Here is a 13004-nt window from a genome sequence, read left to right on the forward strand (position 1 = left end):
AGATCCTAAGAGCATAGATTTCAGAAAAAATGATGTTGATATAAAGTAAATGCATCAAAAAACAAGTCTTATAAAATTTGATTAGCTCTCTATAAACACGCCCCCTGCTATATAATTTACTGTTTTCTAAAAATTAATGCTTTTACAGTTTTCCCATGTGGCGAATATGAAATGTCATGATATAAATTTCATCCTTGGAATGTTATTTTTTAAACGACCTCGATGGAGGTGGGTGGGAAAAGAGGTCAGAGATTAACGTGTAGGCCATCGAAACCCTTGTGTTGAAGAGACCGTACAATCAACAATTTCATTGCATCAGTTTCTTGTTTTTGCTTCTATTTGCTTTGTTATCTACACCTTTTTAAAGTCACGTTCCTCTCTAATCTCTCGAGTAATGTACCAGTATCTAAAACGACACCTATACGATATTCGAAACTATATATATTATTTTCTACCTCACGACGCGACGCTTTGGACATGATCAATATAGGTAAAAATTTATCTTTTTGACATATCGTTCAATTATATCTTCAAATTTTCGCATAGCAATATATTGAAGTTCAAATGAATGAAACAGATTAATTAGGCCACACATTGATTGATGAACATTCTAAGGACTTCCAATCTGCGCGTAAAAATTTTCAGTAAATCCAAACTCTCACGAATTTATATTCTGACCAACCGCAAAGTTAATTAAATCATGATGATTGAAGTAACATACAATAAACCAGTGAATAAACATAATGAAATCACCGCGTCGGGGGAGTTTATGTAATAAAACAGTCCTTTAAAATAGCTGTTTACACAGCACAATGGCGAGGTCAAAACGATATTTATCACAACTCGTTTAGAATCTGACCAGTAAAACATGTTAAAACTCTCCGAAATAATCTATAGAGCCCTTCTCGCAATTCTGAACTCATGACGTAGACAGCTATGGGGTTAAAAGCGCTGTTACTGAAGAAAAGTGCTACACAAAATGCAGAAAGTCCATGTTTGATGTTTATGCTACCAAACTCATTTGCCAACGCTAGAATGGCGAGGGGCATCATGCATACCCAGAACACAATAACAATTAGCAGAAGCATTTTGATCAGTTTGGCATTTTGTTGCAAGCAAATCATGTCCCTGCGAAATGTCAAGCTGTTACTACTGATGGAGTTTGTTCTTGCACGGATTCGTGAGCTTTGCTTCCTCATTGTTGAAACAATCGCAGCATACCCAGCTGCAGTTATGAGCAACGGTACGATTACAAGAGTGGCGATGAAACAAGTGTGGAGGCGTCTTTGCAGGACACCGGGCCATTTCAGAACACATTTTAGGTCACTGTCCATCTTTTCTACCTCCATAAGAAACGACACTGGTAAACCGACGGCCAAGTAGGCTACAATCCAGACCAACACAATGACTATTTTGACTTTCTTCTCGGTCAACCTTGGCTTAAACGGACGGCAAATCACCCGAAACCTCTCGATGGTTATAATTGTGAGTGTAAATATTGACACGCAAAAAAACACTTCATTCAAGGGAACAAATAGCTGGCACGTCAATTTATTGAATGGCCACGAAAAATAGTCTCGGATGTACTGCGCTGGAAGAGAGATCAGCAAAATCCCTAGATCGCTAAATGCCAAGTTTACAATGAACCAGTTGATTGTAGAAGACATTTCTTTTCGGCACCACACCGTCAAGATTATGTAGATATTGCCGATCACTCCGAGAGTGAATACGAAAGAATACCATGCACTTTGTAGGGACAATAATGTTGGGTTGATGTAGGGATCCGCAGAAAACTCATCGCCTACTTGACCTGAGCCTAAATCAGCTGATTCTTCTTCCATGGCTACAAGGTTCTTGGCAGTTTTTCGTGTCAACGAATCCCTCTACTAAGCCGGAATGTGCGATCCATCAAGTATTAATCAGTTTGGTGTAAGTTGATCAAGTTGTGTTTACTTTACTTTTCCGAAAAAGAAACCGCTTCCGAACCATGAATGAAATAAGGTTGACCACAGCGTCTGAGATCGTAAAATAAATTGGACTTTCTGAGCCTTGTACACTTCTCTTGGCGCATAAAAGAAGGCTCGTGGCAACGGAAGACGAAAATAGAGTCGAATAGATAATCAGATGGATTGTAACCGACCATAAAAATGCAGTCTGATGTTGGTTATTCAGGTTTGTATCACTAAGCCAATGGAATTTTTGATCTCATGGCTTCATGATGATATGCTTTAAACTAAGTCAAATAAGATACGTCGGGACGGTTTGCTTCCTCGTGTGTTGCGTCTCATGCGCTTTTAATGTTCTCTCGTTAAGACTGTGCTAAGCTTTATGAGGTGGGTAATCTAACACTTTATGCCCGTGTTTTTTTTCCCAGAGCCCCCTGCTATTTGTTTATTCGCTGATGACAGATGTTTAACGGAAACGAAGTCCACTCCTACTACTGCATCATTAGCCAACTTAGCTGATTGGAGGTACATATGAAGTGCCTACTCGTACCCTACTTTGTAGCCTGTTTCTTTATATTAAAGCTGGCCAAGTCATTACAAATAGGTCAAATAGACAAGCCTGCGAATTTCACCCGCCTTGCTCTATTTCCTTCTGAAGTTCGTTATTTAATTGGGATTGAGCTGCTGTCCATATTTCTGGATCGAGTGTCAGCGACATTTTAACAAGGTGTCCACTGGGCTAGAGTAGGTTGTAAAATGCCGAAAATGTAACAGACTCGCACTGGCCCAATTGTCTTGTGAGTGAACCAGTTGGCAATTTTTTCGATACCCTCTCTTTCGTCAAGTATCTAATAATGATATCATTATCATAAGTGCACTTGTATCTCGACAACTCTTCCAGAACATCACAAGCGTCAATTTCAGCATTATTTCAGCCACTTTTGGCTACGATGGGGCTGTTATTTTCTTTTCATTCTTTTTTTTTGGTCTTCTGGGCCCAAGACTCTTGAAAAAGTACCCAGGGGGTCCTGCTCGATTGCTGACATTTTATATATCAGGGGCACCCAAAATAACTGTAGGTTCGAAGGAGCAAATCAGTATTGCCTAGAAATTCTAAAGCTCGAGAAAGACACAATTTCAAGATCACTTTTCCACTCGTCTAAGATAGTCGGAGTTTTTCTGAACCCTGAACTTACCTAAGATTAGGAGGTTGGGTTTTTCATTTCTTTATCACGACCTACGACATTGCGATTATTATATTGTTTCAAAAAAGGTCTCTTGAAAAATTTGGCACAAAGACAAAATGTCCCCTAGAATCTTCTAACAGTGAAACGCACGGCCCATGACTGAACCCATCAGGGTAGCTAACAGTTCGGATGAGACGAAAAAGTCATATGAAAAAATAAATAGCTTGTACGGCAACTGGCAAAATTAACCAAACTGCTTTTTTAAAACAGTCTAACCTCCCGTAAGCGACCACCCAAAATGCAAAGACTTAGTGGTCGCTTACGGGAGGTGGTCGCTTACAAGAATCGAACCACAGGGCGCCTCTTCCAAGAAGAGGTCCGAGCACATCTACTTTATGGAAGATAATTTATTGCATACAATTTCTAATTTACGCCTTGTGTAGTTCCATGTTGTTACTAAAGTTCTTCGTATATTCTAAGTGTCAAGTGGTCGCTTACAATAGGTTAAAAACAATAGAAAATCATTCAACTTTCACGCCCAAAAAGTGGTCGCGGTCGCTTACGCGAGGTGGTCGTTTACAAGAGGTTGCAACTGTAAGGCTTTGACTGGGAAAGTTTCGGTGTTTTGGATTGGCGGTCGCTTATGGGAGGTGTGGCTTACGTGAGGAGGAGGTTCGTCGGTAGCTTGCCTGCCAGACACCACCTTGCCTGCCAGACTAATACTTGAATCAAAGATAAAATTTGGGCACACGTACTGAAATGAGTGGATATGGAAGTATTTATGACAAGTTATATTTCAGTGGTGGATCCAGGGGAGGGGCCCAGGAGGGCCAGCTTTCCTTATCTCAGGGTTTGGAAAACCGTCCGCCCCTTCCCCCCCCCCCCCCCCTTCACCTTATCTGAACGTCTGGATCGGCCGCTGTATTTGGTCAGAAACCTGGTAACAGTAGGCTCTGGAAGGAAGAAAGTCGTCTCAATTCGACCTTATTTAGGGTTACAAAGCAGAATCCTCACCAAACAGCTGAGCGCTTGGATCAATAAATTTTACGGTTGCTTTGACCTCTAGATTATTTTCCAAAGCACGCGTGACGGGTTCACTCGTACTCAAATGCCCATTGTTTATAAGACTAGTTGTTGGGACTGCCAGGATTTCTACGTACCGGTAGGTAAAAACTGAACGTGGTTAACGTGACTGAAAACTGAACAGTTCACAGCATTACGATTAGCAGTCATTCATCTCTATTGTAGACAATGTCACTTCAACTGGTTACAAATTCAAATGGGACCATTTAAAAAATTTGGCAAGAGGACGGTCGGACACCCATTGCAAGATAACGGGGACTCCGCTGACCTTCCCTAAATGAAAATGTCAGCAGTGAAAAACTTTACCATTATTTATTTTGCATGCTTTGTTTATATGCAAATCAGTTACTAGCAAATGTCATCTACTGCAGTTTCTTTAACTAGTTACTTACTCTGCATTTCAATTTCTGTTGTTATTTAATGATTACTTCTGAAGATGAATGTTTGAACATGCGAAACGTCAAGTTTAAGTTTTATTTCTTTCAAAAAATGCGTTACAAATTCCTTACGATTATCACCACAGTTAACTTTTTGTTTCTTCTTAGGCCCCTGGTTTGGTATAATTACTCAGCTGATCATTCAGATTTGGAAGCTCTGACTGGTCCAAAACACTACCTCAAATCCTTCCATTACCCATGGCTGGAGCCGCGAATTTGTGGTGAGAAACGTTTTTTTCACCATATTGGTCGCGTACTGGGGATCCTGTGTTCCTGTCAAACTTTATCGCGGAGGGACTGGACTTGCTTGTAGATCTATTAAAGATGGCGGCTGAGATGGCGGCTGAGAGTCTCAAGACTTACTTGTAAAGACTTACGTTCTGCAGATAACAATGAATGACAATAAGCCGGTGAATCAAGGATCCCAAAAACTGAAATATAAAAGGAAGCGAGAAGGAGAGGTTTATACTGGATCAAAGCAGTTACGTTCTGAAGGTTTTTCTTGGTGGACTTCGTTGCTTCTGGGAACAGACTGCACTCTACAAAGAGACTCTACTCTACCAAGACTGTCTACTGCTGAATGTGAACTTAAGCAGCCTGAAAATAGCTTGTGTACAGAAGAAAACTAGAATCAAGACTTCCAACTTCCCTTTTGAAAAAGGAGATTGGTCGGAAATTATTATCATTTGACGCGACAGTTTCTTAACTCGGATTTTCGTGTACTGTGACTAAGCTCTGGTAAACTCTTGCGCAGTTTAACTTTAGCAAGAAAGCTAACCACCTTAGTTTATGATAGTTTATGATAGCGTTTTTTACCACACGATGATTACAAGAAAACCGGTAATTTATTTTTGACGTAAAATATCATTTTTATTGAAAGCACTACAGTGTTTACGATTATACAGTGCGTTTGTTACAATGGCTGCAAATGGAGAACATTCAAGTGAGAACAAAAAAGGTATCTCTGTAAGTCTTCCTGAACCGCCCGAAAAACCACTTGACAGTGACTGCTGTGGTACTGGATGCATTCCTTGTGTTTTTGACATTTATGAGGAGGAAGTGAAAAAATGGAAAGTTGAATGTTACAAAATAAAAACTGGGAAAAATAGTGATGTGCAACTTGGAGATTGTGATGAAGCACTTAGTAGCTCAGAGTTTCGATCCTTTGTACTGGAAACTATTACTAAACTTACTGGCGATTCCTGCATATACAGGTTTAACATTCCAGGAAACAAGAAACTTGGGATAAAGATTGGACAGCATCTGATAATGAGGTATGAAAGAATGATAGATTTTCTGCTTGGTAATTATTTTCATAATATGAGGGGATTCTTAATTTCTGTACAAACCGATGGTCATCATAATATAGCCATTTCAGACTTGCCAAGTCTCACCACTTTGTTATGAGTCTCACGATTTCACAACCAATCACACGCCCTCACCAGTTGGCAACTGATTTCTTACGCATTCTTGAAAATTCAAACTCCAAAATATTTTTGAAGCTGTAGGGTTCATTTCCAAGCTAGATATCAATAAATAGTCAGCTCAATACAAAGAAAACCTTTAGTAGTCGCATTAATTTGATTACATTCTTTTAGCCTACCCCAAGTTGTCCCTGCCACCAACTGCGCAGACTTACTGTTTTTCATGTTTCAAGATGGTTGCCAGCAAAACATAGAAATTACAAGACCTAAATTGTAAAATGGATCGTTACATGTATGTGTACACAGCTCCAGCTTTAAAGTGATATGTGACTTCCAATACCCATAGCCGGGTGCGTTCCTTTGAGATGATCCGGATCAGGATCAGTGATCCGAGATCATTCGAACCATGGTAGATCAAATGAACCGATGAATCCTTTCTGGACATGGATTCATCGGTTCATCTGATCTACCATGATCCAAGTGATCTTGGATTAGTGATCCTGATCCGGATCATCCCAAAGGAATGCACCCATAATCTCTGCTGGAAATCCTACCACTTGCAAAATTGGGACATCTCATTATTTTTTACCCATTTCTCACTACTTTTTCCACCTCTAGGTTCAGAATTTCTCATTTTTTGCCTTTTTGGGGTTGGTAGGTCTGCCATTTGAAGGTTGAAACATTTGCAGATGTTGTAGCAAAGATGGCAATTTCATCTTCAGTTGCAGATATTTATTTTACCAGGATTGAAACCATTCTAGCATTCATAATATTATACCATTTACATCTCCTTCACTGTACCATGTTATTGTGACATGCATTGCTTGCCAAGAATGAATCAGTAAAGGGCAATTTTTAGGAATCATGAATAATAATATTATTATTGGCTATCCATCCTGTACAAATGCAATTATTGTTTTCTCACAAAATAGATTAAACACATGTTTAAATGTATTTATTATATAGACACGAGTGTTTTACTGGAAAATATACCACTCGTAAATTTCATAAAAACTACATCCGGGACCCGAGTGGTTTATTTTCAATAATCTCACACATGAGTTTATCGATGATGTAATTTTGGTAATTTCCCTCTATTATTTTATCGATGTCATTTTGTCTATATAATAAAAAAAAACATTACACGGCGGCTTGAAGATATGAATTTTATTTTCGAGTGGCAAAACAATATTTTACAAACGAGCACCATTTTACTCACTCGCTGCGCTCGTTCGTAAAATATTGTTTTGTCACTCGCAAATAAAATTCGTATCTTCGCGCCACCATGTAATATCCTCTATATATAGCTTAATGGCTCCAGGGTAATCATTTAAATTGAATGCAAACCCAAGGCTGCATTCTAGCATTGTTTTTTGGCCCCTGGAGCCTTCCTTTTGTTCTTGGGCAACTAGGTAATCATAGTTTTTTCATAGACATCTTATGCTGGGTACCATAGAACCCAAAACAGAATGCATTTCATATTATTAAAACCCAAATGTTATTGAGCCTAATTCTAATATCATGTTGTATAAAATGCATCTTTTCAAAAAGGATGCATTCATTTTGCTTAAGATTCAATTTGTACCTTTACACTGCAGAAAAATTAACATTACTAAATAATGTATTTATTTAGAGAGAGGGGGGTTGAGGTCACAATTTCAAACTAGGGCACAGCATTCAAAGATGATATGCTTCCACACACTACATTGTACACCAAGCAATTTGAAGCTATATAGAGGCTGAGTGATCTAGTAATTTGACCAACCCCTTACAGGGTTTGCATGCACCTTGGAAGTCCTTGAATTTTAAAATATAAATTTAAGGCCTTGAAAGTCCTTGAATTTTGGTAGCAAACACAGAAAGACATTCAGGATAAGTTGCTCATGTTGTGGATTTAGAACTAAAAAATACATAGACTCAAGGCTTTATTTTGCATTGAAGGAAGTTCTTGAAAAATGGGAAAAGTGTCCTTGAAAGTTCTCAAAAAGTGCTTGAATTTTTTGTTAAAAAAGGGTACGATCCTGTTCTTATTAAATTTTGTGTCATAGAAGTCTACTAAACTGAGAAAATTGCAAGGCAAATACAAAAGTGACCATACGAAAATCATTTACCTCCTAGAGTGATCTTTAATGTATTTTTAGTTTTTCAAAGCAGATTGATTGTGATTATATTTCAGTGGAAAGTGTGATGGTAAGGCTATCACTAGGCAATACACACCAATATCTCCAACACATTGCTCAGGTTTCTTTGATGTACTCATCAAGGTATGTGTCTTTGCATTTGTAAGATTTCTGTTTTTTGGAGCTATAACACAAGTGTAGATTTCTAAGAATCAGTTCCCGCAGTTTATATGTGTTGAAATAGTAACAGTCCACTTTTAAAATTAACAAAAAGAAGCTACAGAGGTTAAACATCATACCTCATGGGCTGCTCATTACATAAGTGCATGCTTAAGCCAATTTAGAAAAATTAAAGAGGGCTCTTGTCTTTATTTTGTCTTTAGTAGTTCTCACTGGAAAGAGATTTTGTTTGCCATTATATTAACCTTTGAACTGCTGAGTTTAACTACCGTAGAGTACCATCATCGTACTGTACTTAAGAGTGATTGCACCATGGTGTTTGAAGTAGAGTCTCCACTCTGGCTCTGATTGGAAATTCACTGTTGAAATGGCCATAGTTTATGTGGTAATTTGGAATTCTTTCCACGCATTTTTATTAATTAAATTTTTCTGAGTCGTGAAGTTCGTTTATGATTGTTAGTTGCTACATATAACACTTTAATTCTTTGCATAAAAAAATAACTGCTTGTCTTCCATGTTTCAGGTATATTTAGATGGTAAGATGTCGAGTTATGTCAAAACGTTACAAGTAGGAGACAAGGTTGAATGGAGAGGACCATTCGGAAGATTTTTATACAGACCAAATCAGGTATTTCAGTTTCTTTTAAATTCAAATCTAAATCTAAATTATTATTGTATAATCTCCTATATGGGATGTGAAGTTACAGGAATGATCAGCGGTATTAGTATAGGTAATAGCATGATTTGTAGTGATATTTGGAATAAATACCACGAGTGATATTTCGAAAATGTTATACGTAATTTCACGGGCCGTTAGGCGAGTGAAATTTGAGACAATTTTGAAATATCACGAGTGGTATTTATGCCAAATATCACGTACAAATCATGCTATTATTTGTTTATACTACTACCCACAAAAGGTTTGTAATTTTCACATGTAGGTATTTCAAATTAAGCTGAAATACCACTGCTCTAAGCCAATCAAATTGCAGAAATTTCTCATGTAGTAGAATAAGACATAGTATTGACAAGAGCTTAATGTTCAACTTGAGATAGCACTGCATTTAGTCAACAGTAATGAGTTTTATTCAGGGATTGTACGAGGGAAAAAGAAAGATCTATAACAAGTTTATTTGATTTCAGATGACGAAATGACAGATAAGAATCAAACGGTACGAAATTGTAATCAGAATTTGTTATTAAAGTCTAACGGAATTTTACCCAGAATCTTGTAAATTCTTACCAAATCATACCAAGAATCTTATGACAGTTCACAAAATGGTACCCAAAATCTTATTAAAATCTTACGGAATCTTGCCCAGAAATCTCTAAAGATCTTACGAAATCATTCCCAGACTCTTATAAAATCTCACGAAGTCTTACCAAATCTTTCCCAGAATCATATAAAATTCTACGTAATCTTTCCTACAATCTTATAAAAATCTTGCGGAATCTTACCCGGAATCTCCAAAGATCTTACGAAATCATTCCGAGAGTCTCAAAAAATCTCACAAAGTCTTACCAAATCTTTCCCAGCCAAGGCCAGGCCGGCCAAAACCAAGGCTTCCGTATACCGTATTTATTCAATTAACCTCCCTGGGCGCTTATTAAATTTTTGGACCTTGAGAGTGGGCGCTTATTCGAGGTGGGCGCTTATTAAATTTTCACCGTTTTCAGCAAGTGTAGTATGTTTATTTTGCAACAAAACAATAAATGGTCATAACGAAACGTGAAGATGTAACAACGCAAGGTTTTTGTAAACTACCCCTACTCTAAAGAAAACTCTGTCTTCGGGAAAGTCTCTTTATATTAGTACTTTTTTAATTTCAATCTCATTGTAACCCACAAGGGTAGGGTGGGGTGGGCGCTTATTCGAGGCTGGGCGCTTATTAACTTTTTTGGCCTTTAGGATGGGCGCTTATTCGATTTTCACCGTTTTCAGCAAGTGTAGTATGTTTATTTTGCAACAAAACAATAAATGGTCATAACGAAACGTGAAGATGTAACAAAGCAAGGTTTTTGTAAACTACCCCTACTCTGAAGAAAACTCTGTCTTCGGGAAAGTCTCTTTATATTAGTACTTATTTAATTTCAATCTCATTGTAACCCACAAGGGTGGGGTGGGGTGGGCGCTTTTTCGAGGCTGGGCGCTTATTAACTTTTTTGGCCTTTAGGATGGGCGCTTATTCGAGGTGGGCGCCAATTCGAGGTTCGGCGCTTATTCGAATAAATACGGTAGTCTACCTGGCCAAATATTATTTTGAGAGCTTTCCGCTGTAGAGCTTTCCGCTGAAATCTTTCTTAGAATCTTATGAAAACTTACAACATCTTACTCAGACTCTTAAAAGAATCTTACGAAATTATACCCAGAATTGTACAAAATCTTTCGAAATCTTAACCAGAACCTTATACAGGTTATGTATTATCTTACTGTTATGATATCTTACCTATATGGTGTAAAGATCCAAAAAAAATCTAACCGAGAATGCTGTAAATTCTTCTGAGTTCTCACCCAGAATCGTGTAAAGTCTTGTGGAATCTTTCACGAAACACATTAAGTCTTTGGAAGAAACAGAAGTAAAATCTTACGAAATCTTACGTGGAATCTTACGCAGACTTTAACAAAAACCTAGGATACTTTCAAGGGAATACCAAGCTGCGAAATGCAGAATCTTCCAATATTGCGTTAATACTACTTGTTGTTCTGTCGGAATACTACGCAGTCTCGTGTTCACTCTTGCAGGATTTGGTTGTGCCAGCCATGTAGTGGACATGTCTTTAATAAAAATGGCGAAAACCACTTTTGCTCTCAATTCCGTCAGCTTATTTGTTAACCAGACGCTCTCTGTTTTGTAAAATTTAAAGAGGTGCTCTCTCTGTTATTTTATTTTCAGTACCGTCGAATTGGCATGTTAGCAGCAGGAACTGGAATTGCCCCAATGCTTCAAGTGATTCGAGGAATTGTGGACAATGAGGGGGATGAAACGTTTATCCACTTGGTCTACTCAAGTCGAACATACGAAGATATTCTAATGAAGGAAGACCTTGATAACATGACGGCTTACTGGAACTTTTCAGTGCTGTACGTAATAAGCAAGGTGTGTTGTATGCTTTATTTCTGATGTATTGATAAGGAGTAACTCATGGCAATCGTGTTGGTAACGAACTGATACCATCTTTTGAAAGAATATTTTAAAGTATTATATTTTACGGTGTAGGCTCAACAGATTCTCCGAAAATCTGTCTGTGTTTAGTGCATGCATCAAGTTATTTTAGGGATAGGAGAAATTGACTGGCTATAATGTATATATCTTTGTTTAATGCGATGGATGTAGTTTTGACACTGTGCAGTTCTTAAATAACCACATAACAGTAAAGAAAGCCCACGACACGAATGAGAATTGTGAATGATGGAGATAAATAATTCCGCTTGCTTCTATGACAGCGGATTTGTGGTGACGGAAAGGTGCTAAGGACATTTTTGGGTTTTGAAGTTTATCGATTTTAGGACTTTTACGGGTATATTTAAGGGTGTTAGGAAAGGCTAGATTTGCGGTAAAACGCTGTCTTGAAGTTTTGTAACGAACATGTAGTACTAGAACATTCGTTGTTTTAAAAAGCTTTTGTTTGTTTGTTCATGTTTTTTTTTTCTTTGGAAGGAGGGGTGGAGGCTAGTAGTTAATTTGGGATCAGGACTTTTCTGGTTTTAACTCCCTCGCTTTTATTCACGACCCGTTCGCTCCTTCCCGTTATCACCAATCCGGAAAACTGCTCCCACGGAGGGTCTTTAGATGTCAAACGTATGTCGTAGCTATCTTGCTGCATTTACCCTGTAAGTTAGACGTGTCATGAATTAAAATCATCTCTAAGACCACAAACAGAAACAAAGGGCATGTGATTGGTTTGTGTACATTGGATGTTAGGAACGCACTTTGATCTCATCTGGACTTCTTTTCAGGGGAGTGATTCTGACCAATCAAAAGTTAAGTATGGAGATCACGTGTCTTACGGCAGAATCAACCAAGAGCTCGTATCAAGTGAGATGCCTGGACCGTCAAGTGATGTTCAGGTGCTGATCTGTGGAACCAAATCCTTTGACAAGGACATGATAAAGTACCTCAAAGTCTTGGGTTACACCTCCGATATGTATTTTAAATTTTAGTTTTTTTATTGGTTAATTTTGAATAGAAAACAAACGCAAGACTTTTCGACAAACGTCCATTTTATAAGCCTTCGAAGGTGATGTTTCAATAAGTTTTGTAAATATTTTAACACTAATTATATGTATATAGAAGGTATCAGGCTGGCAAAAAGTTGGCAGATACCAATACCTTACTGTTATTTAAATTAAATTGAGAGACAAACCTGTAAAACACTACACTTTTGAGATGCAGCATGTGACTTTCTTCAGTGACATTTTCTCATAGAGCCTTACTAACGTGTAGACATTTGTATCAATTTGTAGTTCTCTTAAACAGTTGAACTCCATATTTCAAGGAAAAAGAACACATTAAACGATCATTTTAAAAAGTGGGAAAAATTAATCAGTGTCGTTTCCGATATCTGATATTGTAACGTTCATTATTCTGCTTGAGGATATTTAGCAATTATTGAATGAGGCTGAGTG

The 13004-nt window shown here is 37.8% G+C and overlaps 2 protein-coding genes across 2 annotated transcripts; one reads left to right on the top strand and one right to left on the bottom strand.

Annotated features, from left to right (window-relative positions):
- Positions 1-448: 448 nt before the first annotated feature.
- LOC140921303 (QRFP-like peptide receptor) lies at positions 449-2094 on the bottom strand. Its single transcript, XM_073371296.1, has one exon. It carries the CDS (start codon positions 1839-1841, stop codon positions 837-839), a length of 1005 nt encoding a protein of 334 aa, XP_073227397.1. The 5' UTR covers positions 1842-2094; the 3' UTR covers positions 449-836.
- A 2836-nt stretch (positions 2095-4930) lies between these two features.
- LOC140921557 (NADH-cytochrome b5 reductase-like) lies at positions 4931-13004 on the top strand. Its single transcript, XM_073371559.1, has 5 exons — positions 4931-5927; positions 8254-8341; positions 8901-9005; positions 11272-11475; positions 12336-13004. Exons 1-5 carry the CDS (start codon positions 5572-5574, stop codon positions 12537-12539), a joined length of 957 nt encoding a protein of 318 aa, XP_073227660.1. The 5' UTR covers positions 4931-5571; the 3' UTR covers positions 12540-13004.

The sequence above is a fragment of the Porites lutea genome, chromosome 12 (assembly GCF_958299795.1).
Source record: "Porites lutea chromosome 12, jaPorLute2.1, whole genome shotgun sequence".
Lineage (NCBI taxonomy): Eukaryota > Metazoa > Cnidaria > Anthozoa > Scleractinia > Poritidae > Porites > Porites lutea.